General features: G+C 37.4%; 3 protein-coding genes across 3 annotated transcripts; 2 read left to right on the forward strand and 1 right to left on the reverse strand.

Annotated features, from left to right (window-relative positions):
• Positions 1 to 494: 494 nt before the first annotated feature.
• LOC131775362 (uncharacterized) lies at positions 495 to 6,110 on the forward strand. The gene is made up of 7 exons (XM_059091467.2): positions 495 to 573; positions 2,170 to 2,264; positions 2,428 to 2,542; positions 3,040 to 3,153; positions 3,650 to 3,831; positions 4,788 to 5,118; positions 5,891 to 6,110. The coding sequence occupies exons 1-7, from the start codon at positions 501 to 503 to the stop codon at positions 5,932 to 5,934; spliced, it is 954 nt and encodes a 317-aa protein (XP_058947450.2). The 5' UTR covers positions 495 to 500; the 3' UTR covers positions 5,935 to 6,110.
• Positions 6,111 to 6,906: 796 nt separating this feature from the next.
• On the forward strand, positions 6,907 to 14,896 carry LOC131775391 (uncharacterized). The gene is made up of 7 exons (XM_059091491.2): positions 6,907 to 7,047; positions 10,180 to 10,457; positions 10,549 to 10,666; positions 10,917 to 11,039; positions 11,762 to 11,943; positions 13,727 to 14,060; positions 14,647 to 14,896. Exons 1-7 carry the CDS (start codon positions 6,975 to 6,977, stop codon positions 14,688 to 14,690), a joined length of 1,152 nt encoding a protein of 383 aa, XP_058947474.2. The 5' UTR covers positions 6,907 to 6,974; the 3' UTR covers positions 14,691 to 14,896.
• An 860-nt stretch (positions 14,897 to 15,756) lies between these two features.
• Positions 15,757 to 22,111, reverse strand: LOC131775392 (uncharacterized). Its single transcript, XM_066172465.1, has 8 exons — positions 21,970 to 22,111; positions 21,714 to 21,870; positions 19,789 to 20,051; positions 18,619 to 18,748; positions 18,124 to 18,231; positions 17,525 to 17,703; positions 16,331 to 16,660; positions 15,757 to 15,861 (listed from the first exon to the last, which is right to left on the reverse strand). Exons 2-8 carry the CDS (start codon positions 21,778 to 21,780, stop codon positions 15,757 to 15,759), a joined length of 1,182 nt encoding a protein of 393 aa, XP_066028562.1. The 5' UTR covers positions 21,781 to 21,870; positions 21,970 to 22,111.
• Positions 22,112 to 22,318: the final 207 nt, after the last annotated feature.

Consider the following 22,318-nt stretch of genomic DNA (forward strand, 5'->3'; position numbering starts at 1 on the left):
CAGTTGGGTGATTGTATATTTTAACAAGTTTAGAGGAGTTGGGGGCCCTTAGTGTATAAACTCATTTGCTCATTAAAAAATCATGACAAACTTTTGTCTGCCGTTCACCCAGAATAATTTGACGAGGCGTACTACTAATTTCAAACAACTTTGTATAAGTTCGATGACGGTGGTGACGTGTGAAGTTAGCGGGAGAAATAACAGTAACAATTGACGGCCTTTCATCCTTGCAGCCTCTATTAAGCAAAACTGGCCATGGAAACGGAGTTTAAACGCTTTGCTATTCTGTTAAAAATACATTTAAAATTTTCCTCATATTTAATTAATACCTTGCATAGACTTCTTGTGCAACGAAATTGTACCGTAAAAGGTAAATAGACAGAACTCTCGACAGCTATTGGTTGAAAAGTAAACAGGAAGTTAATTGACGCTAATCTCATGCGTTTTACAGCTGGGAAACATTCAGTTTGTACAACGCCACGTCTGTATGACTTTGTGCCATGTATTTCACTTGGATCTGCTTTCTGTTACTGGAGCTGTGTTCAACAATACCCGAGATTGCTTGGTCACAAGGTTGGTTATTCAAGCATGTTCTTTGACGAAATGAAAACTGAGAAATCGATTCTTTCAAAAAAAAAAAAAGGCGCGATTGACAGAAAATAAACCAACGGTGTCATCGTTAATGTTTTTCCAATGTTTGCTGCAAGCTACAGATGGCGGCTTTTCAATTTCCTGATGGAAATAGCACCTTTTACAGTTGGAGGATGGTATATTTTAATAAGTTTAGAGAAGTTGTGGGTCCTTAGTGAACTAACTCATTTGCTCATTAAAAAAACATGACGGACTTTTCTCTGCCTTTCACCTCGAATAGTTTGAGGAGGCGTACTACAAACAAAATTTCGACTCTCACAAATAAAGGAATTTATCAAATTGGAAATTATTTCGCTTTTTGTGGAATTTAAAAGCCTTGAAAACAAATAAGATAAGCTTAAACGGACATGTTAACAATTTTCAATGCAAATTACCATTCAATTCCGCAGATGGATGTCTCGTAGCCTAAAGTATTTATGAGTAAATGCAAGCAGTTCCTCTCCTGACATAAACATGTTATTTAACATCATCTTTCCGATAAAGGGTGTAAAAAAAAAGCTTTTCAAGCCAATTTTGGGTACCAGTTCAGGTAATTCCCGCCGGTGTGTAACATCTGTATATGCGTTTTCCAACTTCAAACAGAACCGTTAGTTACCTACGGCTATTACACATATACATATATATTTACGTTTTCCTGTTTTCATCTTCTAATGATATTTACCACCGATGAACAGAACATCTTTCTTATTGCAAGTTAAGCCTCCCCGATTTTTATCTTTTTGGATTAATCTCTTGCGGACTCTAATTTTTAGGGCATCATAAACTTTCATAAACTTTGACATATTTTTTTTTCACCACGAGAAAAAAAACGCGTTTTTTAACACAGCGTATGAGATGTTTAGTCAAAACGTGACATCTGCCTCAGCTGTAATCAGAAAGGAAAACATTTCGCAACATTTGGCCTTAATTCAATACCTTACCGACATTCCAGCGAATTGATCGGTAGTTTATTCACTGGAATGGCGCTCGGTGATTTTCCTGTTGACCGGCTTCATTTGCCTTCAAGGAGGCAAAGTCGAATAGCTAATAGTTTTATCGTGTTCTGCATTTAATAATCTATTTATTGTTATTTACTTTATTTTGGTTTCATGAGAAACATACCGTGTAAATTTTTTTTTTCTGAGGGCACTCGAGAAGTAACCTTTAAGGCAAAGACAGAAACTGGATCTCCCACAGTAACGTGAACACGTAATATGAAAAGAAACAACAACACTAATTTCATCACTTCCTCGGGTAAAAGGAAAGAATCTATCCAAAAACGTCAGTTACTCCCATTCAAAGTCTCTAGTTTGCAAGAATCAGTACGTTTCTTCTAATAATTGTCTTCAACCCACAGAAACTCATACTAATTTGGATTCCGAGTACGGACAGAATTCAAGACAGAATCTACTTTCAGTAGACAAGTTCCATTATCTAAATGTACCCCGAATTGACTTAATTACACATATGACTACTTTGAATGTATCTTGAAATGTCTCGATCATCCTCTTTGCGTTTCTCTGAACTTTGCCGCCGAAGGAAAAAAGTGGTGTGCGTTACTGTCCTCCAACAAGTTTAACGACCCCGACAAACTCATAGAAAGCAAGAGTTCGCATCACTATTCGTCTTTTCAGGTAAGAATCTTTTTTTGTCATTAAAAAAGCTTTTCAACTTAAATGACTTAAAAATAACTGCAGTAAGTGCAGTAATAATGATAGTAATCCCTCAAGAAGCACACGTGCTCTTAGCATATAACAAACGAAAGGCACTGTGTCCTTTCTATTTTTTTAATTGCAGAATCCTTGTGGAAGCAGCTCATGTCAGAAAAATTCTACTTGTCAAGCTGGGTTTACTTCAAAAGGATACCGTTGTGTCTGTGCACAAGGACTCAGGGGAGAGAATTGTAACCAAGGTATTTTGTAGCTTTTTCATCAAGTAATGCACTTATTCCTGCTTTTTTATGCTTGGTATTCTTGTTTTTCTGCCTAAGTAAATTTCCGAAATTCTCCAAAGTGACTGACTTTATGTTTAAATATGTTAGTTGTGTATAACGAAAAACCTCCTTTTTACTTAGGTTTTCGATGGCCAATCCGGACACAATTTAGTATGTTTTTGGTTATCCCGAACCGACTCATTGCGATTTAGAGAACAAGAGTTATTATGATACGACTTGTAGTGAGGGAGTCACTCGTGCCAACTTATCGAAATCATATATAAAAGCTTTACACAAAAAGTATTTGAATTTGATGAAAATACATTTTCATCTAGACTGCCAAAAAAGCCACTCATTTCGTTTCCGACTTGTAAAATGAGAATGCCAGGACAGTCTAGTACAGCAGAGAGACCTATAGATCTCTGCATCGTGTGCAAGGACTCATATAGGAATCTTTTCTACTTTTATTTTTCCAGTCATTCTGCCTCAGAACTGTTCCCAAACCCCAAAGAAAACAGGAGTCTACGAAATTTCCAACCATGGATCAGACTCATTCCCAGTGTACTGCGACCAGACAAGTGATGGAGGTGGTACGTCAAACTAAAAAGCAGGATCTCGATGGGTTAACCGTTAGGAGTAAAACGGTCAAAAATTCAGCCGTTAGGCGTATAAAATTGGCAAATTTAAACCGTTAACCGTAAATAGGCCAAAGCTTAACCATTAGACGTAAAACCAATCAACACATTGAGACCCTCGAGTAAGGGTCATCAGTATCGCTCTGACTAAGGACTAACGCTCGAAACGTCAGCCTTTAAACTCTTTAAGTTGGCCAATTTACGTTTTCAACTAAGTTGACAACATTAGATTACCCTGTTATACTCTCCCACCGACGTAGCACCACAATTTCTCTCCAAACTAACCCCCTTTTTTCCCCAAAAAATATATTTAGAAGTGGCTAACTCGCTTGGCTTGGAAGGTCCGTGGACATAGGTCATGTCCATTCAGTCAATTATAAAAACTATTTCTAGAGTTTTCCAAAGGAACAAGCAATTTTCACTAACCTGGACAATTTTTTTCTATTTTAAGGTTGGACGATGATATTCAAATACATTGGAGGAAATTCTTCCTCTCCGACTGCTGACACGTTATGGAGTTCATTCGACACATTATCAGAAAATGTTATCGCTGCCTTAGATACCACTTCAACCTACCAGGGAAACTACAAAAACCGTATCGTTCAAAGTTGGCAAATTTTTAACCCTCAAGAGGTAAGCCCGGAAAATATCTACACCACAGAGGGTTAGGCTAAGTGCACCTTATTTTACAAATTTCTTATGTAATGTCAATGTATTTCCATAGAAATGGCCTGTAAAAATAAATCACTGGCAGTTAGATCACAACAATTTTTTTTCTCATTAACCTGAGGTTTCCACCTAATGGAAACTTGTCTTCAAATTGTTTGTTACGAAACACTTTTCCAAATGATGTTCATCATGTTCCTAAAGACAAACCAAGCAGGTACTTTTCTCAACTGCTCTTGCCTATTTTGAAAGGAATTAAGGAATAGAATAAAATAGAATATAAATGGTATAAAAGAATATAAACCAAAACAATTTGTTTCAGAGAGTAATATCACTGGCCATGCAATGAGATCCCTATTTGTTACGTTGTTTTGTTTACCTTACTTCCCAAACCTTAAGAGTGTATCGTCTTGGGAATAGGTATAAGGAAAGTGCTTATGTTTTATCCTTGTAGGAGAATAGTTCTTAGAAAAGGAGTTATGTTTTAAAATTGTGAAATTCTCGCAAGAGAAACAACGACCGGTCGCAAGGTCAAACCCCAACAAAATATGCAAACCACAATGATATAAAATATTCAAAGAAAATTCTGATCTGAAATAAAATTGCTCAATCCGAAATTACGTTAAAAAGTACTCAGGGTGTGAGGGAGCTTTTAATGCTTCGAGGACGATTGAAAAACAAGGGTTGCATTGCCAAAGACAAAGTGATACTAGAACCAAGCTGATACAATAACTTCGGGCTCAAAACTTTGCCTTCTCGAGTTTACATAGAGCCATGGCATGTGGTACTGAAAAGAAGTTTGTAAAAACACAATAAGAATTGATCAACAATTCTTTAAATTCCCTGATGTAACGATTCTTATCTTATCCCATGCTCATGTATTTGATATGTAAACAACAGATAATTTTCTTGTATGACTTTAGGCTCGTGTAGTGCTTTATACGAATGGGGCAGAAGTTATGTCTATGAAGTTCAATGCCAGAGGAAGAACTAACGTGGACTGGTTTACACAAAATAATCTACTACAATCACCATGGACAGATCTTAAGAGTGCGACAAACATATATCCCTTTAGAATCAATGGACATCACGGTGCACGAAACTTTGAAATTACAGCTAAGTACGTAGGATGCCCTAATGATGTTGGGTGGTTTATGATCGGGGGAGCCGTCTGTGCTTGGGAGAGATTTCACCCTGTGCCGGCAATTCTATACAGCAAGAAAACTCACAGAATCACATGGAATAATGTCCAAGGTAGAAATTGATTTTAAAATTCTTGAAATACTTCTGCTATGGTGACAATTGATGTATGAAATCTTGGAACACCTTTATTACTGTTTTTGTTTGTTTGTTTGTTTGTTTGTTTTTGTTATCAAATCAGGGAAATAACGAGATATTTCCTAAACAGACCTAATGGAATGGTTTCGTTGTCATTCATCTTTTATTTCTTTTTTTTATTAAAGCAGATATAATGGTTTGCTGAGATAGTCGTAACTGTTCTAGTCGACTCCTCCTTGGATAACTCGGCAATCTCCTTTTCTTCTTCAAGGGCGTGACCAGGATTTTTGAAGCGGGATGGAGTGGGGGGGAAGGAGGGTCTCGCTGTGTCAAATGGAGAGTACTCGCCAGATTGCCATGTCGACCTTTCTTAAATATGGTGTAATAGTGATATTTTTAAGACGCTTCAGCGCTCCCATCTCCCCCTCTTTATTTAATCCGAGTGTCAGAATTTAATTGCAATTGTTAATTATTGGGCAAAATTCCGGTAGGAAATTGAGAGGAGAAGTGTAATAACTGTACGAGTCATCTGAAATTTAACCTCTCCGATGATTAAAAGGCCGGTGCTCTAAATCCGGTTTCACTCGGAAAAGGTCACTTTTGCTAACTTTTTATTTGTTTTCTTTTCTCCATCTACCTCTAATTATGGATTATGTATTATGTTAACAATCTATTTAATGAGATCTCAATAAATAGTTTACTATGTATTATTTATCGCTAGTTTTTTTTGTTATATTCTTTTCTCAAGCCGACGTCGGGGGCGCTGAGGTCATGGTTGTGTATGTACGTTGAAGACCGAGGATGCCAGCCAATGAATAATCTGAATGAAATGTTGAGAAGTAAAACTTCTGCCTTAACGTTATACGCAAAATGACTGCAAAATCATACCAAGGTGCTTGACTGTAACTCGTTGGTTTTGAAGAAGTGGCATGTTACTGCCAACGACGCTTATCTTTATCCGCCGTATTCTCTCTGCTCGAGACATTTTCTTTTCGTCATCAGAATTTGACGCGAGCTTGTCAGAGAGATATTCGTTGACCGTAACTTGCCAACGAAACTCGCTTTTATTAAATAGCTTAATGGCTTTTATTCTTTTCGATACTAATGCAATACCTTCTTTTGACGCGCGTTTCGCTCTCTCTAAGGAACTATTTTTCATGGCGTTCGAGGTTTAATGCATCTTATCGAGAACTTGAAACTAATAATCAAGTTGCTGCTAGTTGCCCTTCCAGATGTGTTCACAGACCCGACGGACTAACTCTTAGTTCTTATTACTCAACACTTATATACCGTGATTCAAATTAGTTAACACATAACTTTAGACATATCGAAACACTCACTGATAAACACACATTACCATTCAGAACGTGCAGGAATAAAATATCTGCTTAGCTTCGTAACGCAAATAATTAATATTCTTGTCAATTTGTTAATTAACACAGTGTTATAGTTGTTGTGTTAGTTTTTAAATAAGATGGGAATTTTAAACAACTTTGTATAAGTTCGATAGCGGTGGATAGGTGTAAAGTTAGTAAGTGAAATAACCTTGAAAATTAGTGGCCTTTCATCCTTGCAGCCTTTATTTAGCGAAACTGGCCATGGAAACGGAGTTTACGCTTTGGCATTCTGTAAAATTAATATTTGAATTTTCCTCATATTTATTCCTTGCATAGACTTCTTGTTCAATAAAATTATACCATAAAAGGCACATATACAGAACTCTAGACAGCTATAGGTTGAAAAGTAAACAAGAAGTTAAATGAAGCTAATATCACGCTTAGTACAGGTGGGAAAAATTCAGTTTGTACTCCATGTCTGAATGACTTTGTGCCATGCCTTTCACTTGGATCTGTTTTCTGTTACTGGAGTTGTGTTCAATGATACCCAAGATTGCCTGGTCACAAGGTTGGTTATTCACGTATGTTCTTTGACAAATGAAAACTGAGAAATCGAATATTTCACTACTACCGTAAAAAAAGAGGCACAATTGACAGAAAATAAAGCAACGGTTTCATTGTTATCGTGTTTTCAATATTTCCTGCAAGATACAGATGGCGGCTTTTCAATTTTCTGATGGAAATGGCACGTTAGCATTTACTGCTGTTTGTTCTTTGACATAATGGGCCGGTTATTTGCACGATGCCAAACTAACCGAAACCACGGTTTTACCTAATCATTGGATTTCGAGGATTCTCTATAGGGGGGTTGATTTAATTGAATGAATGTCCTTCCACTATTCGCTTTCGGCCCTCTGACACTGTTCACAAAAATAAAAGTTCAGATGAAAGGTTCGGCCAAATAGAAGATGGCTTAGAACTCGCTTTTGTTAAACAAAGGATAAACTTTGTTTAAATAACCAGCTGTATGTGTTTCGTGAACTGTTGAAGATGGGAAAAATTAAAGTGCGATGCGATAAAATCGCACCGTAAGAAATCGCAAAAAATTACCGAAGAGCACATCCAGACATTTCTGTTTTATCTTTTATAATTGGAGGATAGTATATTTTAATAATTTTAGAGAAGTTGAGAGCCCAAGTGTGCTACCTCATTTGCTCATTAAAAAAACATGACGAACTCTTATCTGCCATTCACCCAGATTATTTTTATGAGGCGTACTTCAAGCAAAATTTCATCTCTTGCAAATGAAGGAATTTACCAAAGGGACAATTATTCCGCTTTGCGGAACTTAAAAGCTAAGCACCGTTGGTAAGCCTTGTAAAAACAAATAAGATAAGCCTAAACGGACATGTTGACAGCTTCCTAATTAACACTCAATTTCGTAGATGGATGTGTCGTAACCTAAGTAAAATATTTATGAGAAAATGCAAGCAGCTCCTATCCTGACATAGACATGTTATTGAACATCATCATTCTGAAATAGGGTGAAAAGAAAAAAATTTCGAGCCAATTCAGTTTTGGGTACAAATTCAGATGATTCCCACCGGTGAGTAACATCTGGGAACGCTTTTTCCAGCCTCAAATAGAACCGTTAGTTGCCTGCGGCTATTAAAATAAAACGAGATAAAAATTCCCCCAAAAATTAATGTTTACATACACGAAAAAGCACTTAGGAAGCACTTAAAAAAAAAACATGATGAACTTTTATCTGCCATTCACCCAGAATAGTTTTACGAGGAGTACTACAAGCAAAATTTCAAATCTCACAAATGAAGGAATTTACCGAGGTGGCAATTATTCCACTTTGCAGTACTTGAAGGCTCAGCAACGTGGGAAAGCCTTGTAAAAAAAATTAATATAGGCCTAAAAGGACAAGTTAACAGTTTCTTAATTAACATTCAATCTCGTTGGTGGATGTCTCCGTAACCTAAGTGAGGTATTTATGAGAAAATGCAAGTAGTTCCTCTCCTGACATGAACATGTTATTGAACATCATCATACTGAAATAGGGTGAAAAGGAAAACTTTACGAGCCGATTTTGGGTACAAATTCAGGTAATTCCCGCCAGTGAGTAACACCGGATACTTATTTTCCAACTTTAAACAGAACCGTTTGTTACCTGCGGCTATTTAAACTAAACCGAGTCAAAAATTCCCAAAGGAAATACTGTTTACGTAAACGAAAAAGCAATTACCGAGTCACCTGTTGCAAAAAAAACTTATCATTATCTTATTGTCATGTAATGTTATTTACCACCATCAAAACAGAACATCTTTATTATAGCAAGTGAAGCCTCTTCGTTTCTCACCTTTTTAGATTAATATCTAACGGAATCTAATTTTTAGGGCGTCATAAACTTTTATTAACTTGGACATATTTTTTTTTTCACCACGTAAAATCAGAAGCGTGTTTCAACAGAGCGTATGACTTCGTTACTCTAAACATCGCATCTACCTCACTTAAGCCTAAAAGAACATGTTAACAATTTTGTAATTAACATTCAATTCTGTAGATGGATGTCTCGTAACTAAGTAATATTTTTAGGAGAAAATGCAAGCAGTTCCTCTCCTGACATAAACATGTTATTGAACATCATCATTCCGAAATAAGGTGAAAAGAAAAACTTAAACAAAACCGTTGGTTACCTGCGGCTATTTAGACTAAACCGAGTCAAACATTTCCTCAACAGATAATTTTTACATACGCGAAAAAGCACTCAGCAAGTCAACGGTTTTAAAAAAAAAAAAAAAAAAAAAAAAAAAAAAGAATTTACATTATCCTGTTTTCATCTTATAATGATATTTACTATCAACGAAACAAAACATCTTTATTATAACAAGTTAAGCCTCCACGATATTTATATTTTTGGATTAATCACTAACGGAATCTAATTTTTTGGGCATTATAAACTTTCACTAACTTTGACATATTTTTTTTCACCACGTAAATTCAGAAGCGGTTTTCAACACAACGTATGACTTCTTTGGTCTAAACATCACATCTGCCTCGATTGCAATCAAGAGGCAATTTTTTAGCATCCTTAAAAGACTAATGATGCTGTAAAGGAGTTCAAAGTATAAAGAAAAACTGATTTCCTTTAGAATAAACGAGAAATATTTCGCAAAATTTGGCCTCCAAATGTCTTTGTTTAATACCTGAGCACCATTCCACACAATTAATCTGTGATTAATCCGCTAGAATAGCGCTTGATCATTTTTCTGTCAACCGGCTTCATTCGCCTTAAAGGAAGCAAAGTCGAATAGCCTACAATTTAATCGAATTCTGCATTGCATAACCTATTCATTGTTATTTAGTTTATTTTGGTTTCATGTGAAAATCGCGTGTAACTTATTTTTCTGAAGGCACTCGCCAAAATGAGGGGTAACCTTTAAAGCAAAGAGAGAAACTGGATTTCCCATGGTAACGTGAACACGTAATATAATGGCAAACATGGTAAACTTTCGTTATTGATAGAAACAATACTAATTTCAGCAGTTTCTCGGGTAAAAGGAAAGAATCTATCCAAAAACGTCAGTTACTCCCATTCAAAGTTTCTAGTTTGCAGGAATCAGTACTTTTCTCCCCCAAATAATTACAGTTAAGAATATCCTAACTTATAAGAATTATCTTCACCCGACAGATACTCGTACTAATTTCGATTCCGAGTATGGGCAGAATTCAAGACAGAATCTGTTTTCAGTGGACAAGTTCCATTATCTAAATGTACCCCGAATTGACATAATTACACCATATGATGACTTTCAATGCATCTTAAAATGTCTTGACCATCCGCTCTGCGTTTCTGTGAACTTTGCCGCCGAAGGAAAAAAGTGGTGTGCGTTACTGTCCTCCAACAAGTTTAACGACCCCGACAAACTCAAAGAAAGCAAGAGTTGGCATCACTATTCGTCTTTTAAGGTAAGGATCTTTCGCTATCATTAAACAGCATTTTAACATTAAATGGCTTAAAAAATAACTGCTGTAAGTAATGTTTCTTTTTCCTTTAAAGTTTCCTTGTTCTTCCAATCCATGCCAAAACGGAGGAGCTTGCGTTGTCGCCAAACACAAACTGGAGATGTTCGAGTGCATCTGTAAGAACGGTTACTCTGGAGAATTTTGTGAAAAAAGTAAGTTTAAATCATTTGATGCAAGATTCGTCATTGCGCTGCATGTCTGTAAAGTATCTGCAGATTTTCCTTAAGTTTATTTTATGGTTAAAATAGCCCTTACAGAATTGTATCCACGTATTTTTCCCCACTTCTGGGCATAGTTCATCTGATGGTACAAAATAAAAAAACAAACAAACAAACAAAAAACCCGGTAATTTACCAAATATCCTATACCAAGATTCATTCCCCTCTTTTTTGTATTTTGTAGTATTTCCAGCCGTTCAGCTTCAGAACTGCTCTCAAGCTCCCAAGAAAACTGGGATTTACAACATTTTGAATCACGGATCAGGGCCTTTCCCTGTCTACTGCGACCAGACAACGGACGGTGGAGGTATGTGTCACACTGATCATGAATTAGATACTTCAGTGGTTTTCGTAGAAGTCGTTGTTTTGAGGTAGTGAGGCGACTTGCTCACGAAAACCTCCGGATTTAAGATGCTGTAGTTCCTAGGTGGATGATTTTCTGTCCCTTTCTCACTGTCTCACAAATAGTCAATTTTGATACCTAAACAGTCATTACAAGATAAATCAGCGCATTGGAGACAGTCTCGCCACCAAAAATCTGAAGTTTACAGCAAGGTTTTTAAGCACCAAATGGTTCAACTCCTTAAATCGCTTTGTTTGCTGCGCGCCCGGTTTTTTCCTATTCCTATTCAAAATTGCCCGACATATATTTCATCCTGTTCTTTCTGTCCTTTGCGTCACTCGGCAGCAAACTTTAGTGTCAAAAGAGAATAGTCACAATGTAACATCCAGTTATTGAGGCGGAAAAAAACAAGAGAATGTTATGAAGTAGGCAGGTTTTAGTATTTAGGACTGTTTCAGTTTGAAACTGTTTCTGAATGTAAAAATTTCATGTTTTTACTTTTACATAAATTTTAAGACCACTAAAGGGTAAGCTGGAACAAATTAACACGAGTCAAGAGCGGTTAGAAAATAAACTAAAAATCGCGTTTAAATCGCTGTTTCATGAAGATAGTTCAAAATTGGAAAATTTGGATTGCAAGAAGCTTATAATTTCTAAAAACCACTTTTTTTGGTTCTTTAATCAAGGTTGGATGATGATATTCAAAGTTATTGGTGGAATAAATTCTTCATTTTCTGCTGGGGAGTTCTGGAATTCATCCGACACATTTTCAGAAAATGTTACCGCTGCCCTAGATACCACTTCATCCTACCGAGGAAACTACAAAAACCGTATTGTACAAAGTTGGCAAATGTTCAGTCCTAAAGAGGTAAATACCGCTTAACACGCTGTGCTGACCTAATGGGTTACATCTTCCTAAATAGGGTATGAGTTAAGTGTAGAAAACTCAACACAGCGGTTGGTCAAGTTTGGGGTATGCGCAGATAGATGATGTATGACCGGCCGCGCGCCAATTTCCCGCTTAACAGCAATCTGCAAAAGGAAGTAAAGTAAAGAAAAGGAAACTTTAAGCCTTTTTAAAACATCGGGGGATATTTGATTTCGAGTATTCTGTTGATTTAGTTTTTCTTGGTGCTTTACCAAAGCTGTTATACACCTTCACGGTTTCAACCCTTTAACCCCTGAGAGTGACTAGTATCTAATTTCTCCATAGAGAATCACTCCACAATAGCACATTAAGGTCATGAGAATAAAAGAAATGATCATCAACTAAAGCAGCTCTTGATTTTTAAACAAATTCTCCTTGTTAGCACCTTTGGAAATGTAGAGTGAACAGTATGAAGAATATGCATACTGATGTTAGGGTGTAAAAGGGTTAAATATCGTGGCCTAAAGGTTTTTGTGGTTTTTTAGCCTGAATTAACTACATCTGTGTTGGGCCGCCTCTTAAGACACTTTTTAACATCGTCTCAATTCCTGCACATGTGAAAACATTTTATAGTTGTGGTTAACTAAAACCCATAATTTCGTCTAGTGATCGTGACAGGTTTCTGCTACCCTGCGAGAGTTTAGTATCTTGACAAAGAGCCCGGCGAAATGACCCAGGCCGAGGCTCGAACCCAAACTATAAGTCTTGCACGAAGAAAGTGTTTGTTTCCTTCTAAAGTTGTTGCCCGGAAATTTTAAGTTTCTAAAATGGTTATAGATGTTACACTCTGCGTAATTACACGTTGCATTCTTGGCTAAAAGGTAACGCGTTTCTCGGTTTATAATGAGCATCGAAGTAACACAGGGTACTATTTGGCTACTTTTGCCTTGAGACCTGTGAAATGTGGGAATGGCTAGGCTAGGCTCCCTTAACCCTTCAAGTGATTAACATGAAACTTCTCCCCATAATATCCATACATTATCCAGCAAACTGGTAATGAGAATACTCAAATCTATCAGGTAGGAATTGTTATCTTATCTTAAATTCTCGTAATTAATTTACAAGGAAAGGCGAGGCAGCAAGAAGGGAGAATTAACAATCATGATCAGATTTGTTGGGTGCAGATCCCAGATCTTGGCTGCTTGCGCGTATGTAGGGACAACAACAGACAAAAAAAGAAAAATTAAGGAATTAAAACATCAAAAGAAACACGAAGTAAAATCAATAAAAAGATAAGAAAAAATAATTTCAATAATTACCAACCTTAATTGAAGTTATTTTTAAGAGTTTCAAAGCTGACGTCTCAAGCGTTACTCCTTCGTCAGGACGCTTTGACGAAGGGCTAACGCTCGAAACGTCAGCTTTGAAACTTAACGGTGGCCACTTCACATCATCAACTCGGTTGATATTACCAAATTACCTTGTTATACTCTCGCATCGACGCAGCACCACAGTTTGTATAGAAACTTTACCTCCTTTATTCATTTAACCCTTCAACCCCACAAGTGACCAAGACAGAATTTCTCCTTACAATATCAATACAATATCAAGCAGGTAGGTGATGAGAATAGAGAAGAATATCAATTATGGGTTATTAGTTGATCCAATACCAAATTCTCTGAACTAACATCATAAGAATTGTATGGCAGATAGTAAGGAGAATCACTAATAAGATCTTGGGAGTGAAAGGGTTAAAGATATATATTTTTTTATGTCACTGTAGGCTCGTGTAGCACTTTACACAAATGGAACTGAAGTCGTGTCTATCATATTCAATGCTAAAGGGACAACACACTTGGACTGGTTTTCACAAAAAAATCTTATTCAATCACCATGGACTGATCTTAGGAACGCAAAAAACATATTTCCCTTTCACATCGATGGCCACCATGGGGTGCGCAGCTTTGAAATTACTGCCAGCTACGGGGGATGTGAGCTAGACTCTGGATGGCTTGTGATTACTGGACCTGACTGTGGCTGGGAAAGAAGACAAGGTGTTGTCCCAGGAATACTATACAGCAAGAAAACTCACAATATCACATGGAATGATAATCAAGGTAGAAATTGTCTCTGAAAATCTTGTAATACCCTTGTAACTGTTTGTTTGTTTGTTAGTGATGATTATGTGCCCTGAAAAACCCTGTCCAATGGTTTCGTAGATATTCTTTCAATTTTAAAATTAATGGCCATGGAGATATAACAATACCTGAAGCAAATTCCCTCTCCAGATATTATGATATATTTGTCGAATTATCCAATCGACATTTTCTTGAAATTATTCGACAAAATCCTCTTCTTCAATAAACAACGTATAAAAAAAAGTGATATTTTTGAAGAACGTTTTTACACACAGTTATTCTGGGGTTAAGGTAATTAATCATAATTGTTAATTACAAGGACAAGATCCAAGTTTAAACTTAAGAGAAAGTTGTACAATGATGGTGGGAGTCAACTATAACAAAACTTCGCAAATGTTAACAAGGCTAAAGCAAACTAAATCTGATTTGTGATTTTTTTTGTTTTTGTGGACTATTCATTTTTAAAAATGGATAGTTATTACGATAATGGTTTGTTTATTGAGATCTAAATAAATAATTTACAACGTATTGCTTATCAATGTTTATTTTAACTTCTTTTTTCAAGCTGATGTTGGAGTTGCTGAGGTGATAATTGTATACCTACGTTGAAGACCAAAGATGCCAGTCAAGTAATAAACAAAGCAAAGAAACGTATTCTAATTAAATTAAGAAAAAACTTAACTAATTGATTGATTGATTGTTAGACCTTCAAACTGACCGACCGACCGACCTACCTTTCAACCTAAGCATCTAATTTCTCCTTAGAGTATCACAATAAGGCAATGAGAAAAAAAGGAAATCAATGCAATTAAGAAACTCTCAATAAATTCTCATTTTAAGTACCACAGGAAATACATTGAGAACAGTATAGAGAATATGCATATGCTGATAACGAGGCTTCACCCTTCCTCTTAATATAACAGTTCGGTCAAAATTATAACATGAACTCCTTCTAAGTACATTTTTACTCCTGATTTCGTATGGACGTTTATCCGTCAGATTTAAAGAATCAAGAAATAATTACTAAGACTGTAAAGAAGCAACTCGGGTTTGTATGAGTGGTTATTTGATATGGTATGTCACGTTTAGAGAGCTCGTACCGAACAGAAATGTAGCTGGTGACAGATTAATGCTTTGAGTTATAGACTTGATTAACAGCTGATTCGTTTTGAATTAAATCTGAAACAAGGGCTGTAATTCATTGCTTATAAATCCTCTTTACTGTTTAAAGGATACAGCGGATTTTCAAAGAATAAAAGTTCCATAAAATCGTATTTCAAGGAGTAAGCTTTCCTTGAGTTCAAAAGCGTTTTGCTCAAACTGCGACCTGTGATCTTATGTTGTGATCGTCCGGGTGAGAGTAGCCCTGAACAAAACTGTTGAGGGCAGTAATGACTGACGTTTCGAAAACTTCAATTGTAACATTTAGGTTTAAACTATCTACTGTAAAAACTGTAACCTAAATATTTTAACTATAGATATAATCAAGAGATCATGATCCCCAAAGACAAAGTTATTGCCAACACAGGAATATTTTCTACAACGATAAGGACGTTATTTCAGAAAAGGTTCCGCTGAGCCTTTCAAATGATTTGTTGTTAGCGAACAAACACGGCGAGGACGTCCGCAATCCCAACATTTCCTGTGAGATGGAATCATAATAGAGGCTTTTTTTTCAAAGGCTTAAGGATTCTCTTGTTAGAATAATATTCATTCTGAAGGGAGAATTACGCATGTGAAAAGTCAATGAAAGGGATGTACGTCTGTACGTTGGTGAATGCTAAAAAACAAACAAAACAAACAGGTACAGTAACAACGTACCAGGTAGTAAATGTGGATTGTTCATACAAGACCTTTCCATACGTAAAGACTAATTTTCGGGAAATGGGAAGAAAATGCGAACTAGTAGAAGACGTGATCATGAGTTTCGTGTTTTGCTCGACCGTTTTTCCGTGGCCCTTTGATGATTTAAGAGAATGGTCGGGGGGGGGGGGAGGGGAGGGAAGGGAAGGGGTCAAGCCCCATTTAAGATATTTTGAAACGATCACTACTGTCGTTTTTTTGAAGATGTTCGTTCATCTTTTTGACGTCTTTGACTACGTCAGGAAGAAAAAAACTGCTCAGGCGACGAAATCTGGTGTCTCGAATAGCATGAGGTGAAGTAATACCTGAACAACAGATTTTTTTGTTAGTTATTGGTACTCTATCAACAGAATACAATGTCAAAAATATTTCAATATCAAAATTACCGTAATTTTCCATAGCGACGCCACACCCTGCTTGCTGTATTGGATACTAGGCTGAGGTGATCGTCTGTCCCAAGGACATACTGGGTGACTAGTAACTACCAACCAACCGATATCAGTTTGACAACCAGTGTAAGGGCCAGTTATCTCAAAGAAGCGATTGGAAACTATGGGACCCAGAAGGCCAAAATTTACGGTTGAGAACATCTTGAGATCAATCCATGGCGAGTAAATTAGGTTTTCATGTGAAAACCAATTCAAGTTGTCTGTACCAGTGGCATTGAACTTGAGGGAGGTGACTTGTTGACTTTCCTTGTATATAACGACGCGAACCTGAGGTGCATGGAGGTTAAAATCGACTGAAATTAACCCTTTGTAAAGAAACAATTTTTGTTAACTTTAATATTACGATATCACAAAACATGAGTAGATTTTCCAGGTTATAGGATCTTCCTACTGTATCCTTAGTGACAGTTCGCATCATAGTCAACATACTAAACACTCAAGTAATTACTCGTTTCAAATCCATTTGCTACTTTCAAATTCTGAAAAAGTTCACAAGTCCACAATTTTCATTAGTTCCCTGACTGCTGAACGATCTCCTGGTGGCTTGAGTTCCTGCATGCCTTTGACTACTCCATTAGCTACTGCGCTCAACAGTATTCTTACCCAGATGTAATAAACTATAACCAAGTGTATTAAATTTGCCCTCATTGTCAAGGAATGATACCAGGTGACGGCCCCTCTCATGTCGCCCTTTCGTAGCAAGATTGTAGCCTTTTAGTAGACTAGAAGATTACACGAAGAAGTAACAAAAAGTAAAGGAAGTATTAAACAGCAAGCATTACACTGGGGTTAAGTACACGAGAAATGTTTACAGTGTATTTTAGTAATCCGAAAAGCTCACCCTTGGTGCCTTGCTTGACTATATGGTAGATCTAAGCTATTCCCAAACTGTCCCCGGCACAAGTTCCGTATTAACATGAATATTTGAGAAGGTGAACTACTTTTCAACGGGGTAAAATACGAATTTGTGGCAGCTTTGACATGAATCAAATATCTATCAAGGATTTCAATTGGTAGTGTCTTTCATGCGCCTTAAATCCCAAATGATTGCAGAGGCTCTTTCAGTACCAAGCGTCATTTGCATTTGTACTACTAAATGTTTGGGGTAATTCACTCATTAACCTTCCTCACCTCTTTAGGGTTAAAATTTTTCCAGTTCAGTACAATACGATTCTTGTAATGAGTTGGATAAGCTGACGTTAAGTCGAAGGTTTCGTTGAGATTTTCATGATATAGGGAGGGTGACGACCAAATTCCACCAACGTCCAATGGAGAGAGGCCACTAGCAACTTTGAATACCATCGTCCAGCCTGTGAGGTGAAAATCTTATTAGACAAAGATTTTAAGAATTAAGTCATCTCGAAAAATCTCCCATCACCTAACGCTTACGGAACAAAATAAAAAAGAATCACTGATCTGATCCAACAGCAGTGTTGGACAGCTTAGAATGCGAATGGAAATAACAGGTGATGGAAAAAGAGGAAAAGGGAGTCACGTACACCAGTGGAAAAAATGCAATCGTCCATGTGAAACGAATGGATGATCTAGCAATTCCATGAATACGCTCGAGCGAAAAGCTACTGACGGAGTCTCCACAAGGCACTGACTACGCTCTCGCACTGATCAAGGGAAAAGTTAGTACTGAACGAAGACTGGGAACAGATTGAGACCAATTTTTCTTTTATCGTCTAATTATGTAACTTGTACCGAACATACAGAATATGAGATACCTCCTCCATCATATGTCTGATCACAGTACACAGGAAAAAGGCCCCAGTCATGGTGAGATGTATTGTAAACTCCCGTTATGTTGGGTGCATCAGAACAATTATGAAAGTCTGAGGAAAAACAATTAATATCGAATCAGTACAGTAGAGAAAAAACCACAGAGGCTGCGTCCCGTACAATTTAACCTCGTCATGATGAGCAGAAAGAAACGGAATAATAAGATGATGACGCGAAGGTAGTGAATAATGAAGATTTACGCTTTTTCCAAATCAAATTTATTTGATCACCATTAACAGTCAAGCAGTTCAAAGCATCTCGCGACATAATTATGCGCTCATGGAATAAAACTTAGACACTCTGGATTTGGAAGAAACGAACAATCGCGATGAGAGTTTCCATCCGTCTCGATTAGCAAATATTGTGTTTTTAGTGAAAGTGTTGTTGTTGTCGTCGTGTTTTTTCATAAGAGAAATAACCTAAGGAGAGAAGATACGTACGTTCTTTGGCAACTAGGTTTCTGAAGTTTAATGGCGTCGACGTGATGTTTTTCATACAACGGTATCCTTTGCTGGTGTAACCCGCTTGACAAGTCATATTCTTCCCGCAAACATCAGTGTTACATGGACTCTGATGATACAAGGACAATAATTTTCTCAGAAAACCCTTCGGAACACTCTTTTTTAACGGACCTGTCATTATCTATTACCTGGGGGTAAGGAGGGGGGGGGGGGAGGGGGGAAAAGGATGGAGAAGTAGTCGTCGCGTTGTCACCAGCAGAGTCTAATAGGTGGTCTATAGCAAATTGACTGAAAATGAGGGGGGGAGGGAGGATCATAAGAATCTTACAGAGCCTCGTGGGGGAGACAGATAGATTTTAATGTGACACAACCCAAATCCTCTAAGGATCGTCTTTTTGGTAAAAGATGCCATAGACTTAAGTCCAACGCAAAATCTTACGCAGTCAGGACGGCAACGCCACGGAAGACTTCGTTTAAAAGTTGAATTTCTGCCTTTAATTAGAATTTCAAAAATGGCTGCATACTGTGCCACACCTCAACTTCAGCATAAAGTATAAAAGAAGCGATGAGTTCCAAATGGAAATTAAAATAATTTGCCGTCGCGGTTTCGGTTCGCAGACTTCGCAAATTGAGGTGATTTCACGTTGTTGTTTTGCATAGGACGGCTAAGAAATGTACAAAGTTTTAAAACGCACGTGCTGAGTTATTGTTCTGCCAATTAGATCTTTTGTTTTCCGTGTCCTTGTTGCCGCCGCCGCCGTCGTGGTTTGCTTAAGTTCCCTATCAACGAAACTGGTTCTACGTAGAATGAACGAGTGGTAGTCCATTGATTCCAGATTTATGCATCATTTTTGGTGGGGTTTGTCGTAAAATGATAAATCTCTTGGTAATGATTTGACAATGAGTCTATTCAAGTGGCACATTTTAGTTTTGAGTAGAGGTAATACACCTAAAGTTACATTTAAAAACACTGCTCTGGTGGACGAGCTCACCTTATTGGCCTCCTTGTGCTTACACCTCTAGTGGCGGCTAGCTACATTAAGACACCTACTTTGTATTTCTCTTCCCAGTAAAAAGCACAAAAAAGAGATTTGAACGTAAGACACATTTCAGTCGACTCCCTAGGGAGTGGATCACGGATGAACAGACCTTTATTCCCTGGTAGGTAAATCCTAACCGCTGAACCAAGTCTCCCGGATGTCGTACGTCAGTGGAGTCGCTGATCTCACACAAGTATCGGTTGCTTTGTTCCAGCGGTCCAACATTATAAGACAAGCAATTGGGTTGATGGAAACATCGGATGCTGCAGACATCTTCTCCTGGTATATCTATTCTTATCATGACATGATTGAGGAGAGTTTTGTCTTTCATTGGTTTAAAATAAAGCAGTAGTCTGCATTCTTCTTCAGCTGCTAAGAAATGAAATGAGTTCGATGAATAAGGTATATCTTACAAAGTATTCTGAGAATGACAACAAGTTCTCAGACCTTGTCATCAGTTTACCGGTTCCCTTTTTTTTCAATTGTTCGACAGAGAACGTCGTAGAGAATATAAACATCCATTTGTAGGGTAGAAAGTACCTTTCCTAGATTTACTTTCGTTTTGTTTTGTTTGTTTGTTTTTAACTTACAAGCTGAAAGTACTAACAAGTCGTCAGTGTACGTTTTCATTATTATGTTACAAGATAATCTGGTTTTATCGATTGAGTTGAATATGTAAATTTGCCACCGTAAAGGATTTCAGAGCTGATTTTTTCAAGCGTTTGCTTTACGTCGGAGCAGATAGATGGTTTCATGAGAGCAAATGTCGATCTACACGAGCGTTTTAAAGTTCTGTATTTCTCTCATGCCCCTTGCCAAAACAAAATACACTTTCAAATTGCAAATGTTTTCCTAAATTTGGAAGTTTTCGCAATTTACCAAGATCCGTTGTTTATTTTGCATTCTTTCTATGCCTTTTTTTATCAATTTTGTAAAGCAAACTCATCAAATTTTGCGCCTTCCGGCAGGGGTCTCCCCAGGATGGTTGCCTGAAAGAGAAAGTCTGGCGCCGTCAGAAAATGAAGCACTTTCAATGCCATAAGATGAAAATGTTCTTTGCTATAGAAGTTCCATTTGTTTGTCGTATGACTTTTTGATTATAATGGTAATAGGACCGAGTAGTCAGACGAGTGATTAACAAAATCGATTTGTCAATCACGAGTATGATTACAGATAGAGTTGGACGTCACGGAGTCCTGTTACCAATTAATCATAACCGTTACAATTTCCGAGAAAAAATACACCTAGGACAAACATCTCCGGCAGAGACAATGTCTAAAATAACATTCCTCTATTTTTGAAATTCCCCAGCTATGGTTATTTTGATCAATTCTGTGATTGGTGGATCGAGTCGAGTGAACTTAGTATAATTGTATGCTTCAACTCTCCCATTACAGGTGTCCGATAACGGCCAACTGTCTGTTCACAACTGTACATGATAAGTGAAAAATAGATCAGCTAAAGCACCAGTCACATTTGAGGAAATTGTAATGGTTATGATTAACCTGTAGTGACATAAAGGCGGCTCTGAGGAGGGCTCGCCGTAATCAACTCCTTCAAATAAACGGAGATTTTCGTTTTTATGAATAAAAAGATGAATGCAAAAACTGACTACTCAACTTTCACTAGAGTTGGATTAGGAGGACCAAGTCAATTAAAACCATGCAGCGAGGGAAATTCGTGTTTCATTCTAATATCAACTACTTCGAGCCCTTCTTAATGGACACAATGTTTCGTTTCCTACTTTCCTTCGGTTGTATTCTCTCTCTACTTCATGGCTAAGGTTCTATCAACTGTAGCCCTTTTTAAGTTACGCTATTTCCATGTTATGCATTTGTGAACGACAGCGGTGAAAGACATGCAATTCTGCAAGAATCGCCGTTTGGATTCCATTACCTTAATGTCGACTCCAGCAAAAATTGCGATCTGTCACTTTTTGCCTTATATAGACTATGCAGTACTGAAAACCATTGCCCCATTAAAATGTATCCCCTATACAAGCAGTTGATTTTGACATAAACCATTTATCAATACCTGCACTGATTGTAGTGTAAAAGTGATACTGAGCCAGCCATATAAGCCTTACACTCATTGTCATCATCGTTGTCTTGGAGGAGTCATTCCGATGATCGCATCAAACGGTCTCAGCGTCTGCCGTAAGCGTAACAGCCTAACTCGACGGAGACATCGCCTGCAAGAGGGAGATTAAAAGCCTAAGTCAACGGACACAGCGTCTGAAGGGAGATTAAGAGCCTAAGTCGACGGAACCGGCGTCTGACGGAAGATTTACCTTGCAGTTCAACGAGAATATTTGGATTCCATTGATGTGTGTGATTTGAGATATTTCCTCCCTTTTTCCTGTCTTCCTTTTTTTGTTGTTGTTTAGAATGGTGATTATTTCTGAAAATGAATTTGAATCAAGGGAAATGAACTTTTGCCAAGGGAAACTCATTTGAGACACAAAATCCACCTGCCAATGGCACCTTTTATTATGCAAAAATCCGGACATTCCGAAATTCACACGTTGAAAATTGTGTTGTTCTTGCGGTTGTTCTCAGGTTTGCGTGGATAGCGACTTATCCTTTGGATATAGTTATCTGCCCTTCAATCAGTTATGCTCTGAAGTTTAGGTTTGAGTT

The sequence above is a fragment of the Pocillopora verrucosa genome, chromosome 9 (assembly GCF_036669915.1).
Source record: "Pocillopora verrucosa isolate sample1 chromosome 9, ASM3666991v2, whole genome shotgun sequence".
Classification (NCBI taxonomy): Eukaryota; Metazoa; Cnidaria; class Anthozoa; order Scleractinia; family Pocilloporidae; genus Pocillopora; species Pocillopora verrucosa.

Bases quoted from the DNA above. Each gene is read 5' to 3' on its own strand.
- LOC131775362 (XM_059091467.2), top strand. From the start codon at position 501: ATGTATTTCACTTGGATCTGCTTTCTGTTACTGGAGCTGTGTTCAACA. The intron at 3,832-4,787 runs GTAAGCCCGGAA...GTATGACTTTAG, and splicing joins AAATTTTTAACCCTCAAGAG to GCTCGTGTAGTGCTTTATAC. The intron at 5,119-5,890 runs GTAGAAATTGAT...TCTTTTCTCAAG, and splicing joins CACATGGAATAATGTCCAAG to CCGACGTCGGGGGCGCTGAG.
- LOC131775391 (XM_059091491.2), top strand. From the start codon at position 6,975: ATGCCTTTCACTTGGATCTGTTTTCTGTTACTGGAGTTGTGTTCAATG. The intron at 7,048-10,179 runs GTTGGTTATTCA...TTCACCCGACAG, and splicing joins CAAGATTGCCTGGTCACAAG to ATACTCGTACTAATTTCGAT. The intron at 11,944-13,726 runs GTAAATACCGCT...ATGTCACTGTAG, and splicing joins AAATGTTCAGTCCTAAAGAG to GCTCGTGTAGCACTTTACAC.
- LOC131775392 (XM_066172465.1), bottom strand. From the start codon at position 21,780: ATGATGACAATGAGTGTAAGGCTTATATGGCTGGCTCAGTATCACTTT. The intron at 20,052-21,713 runs GTATTGATAAAT...TTCATTTCTTAG, and splicing joins TTACACTACAATCAGTGCAG to CAGCTGAAGAAGAATGCAGA. The intron at 17,704-18,123 runs GTATCTCATATT...TTCACCTCACAG, and splicing joins TCAGACATATGATGGAGGAG to GCTGGACGATGGTATTCAAA.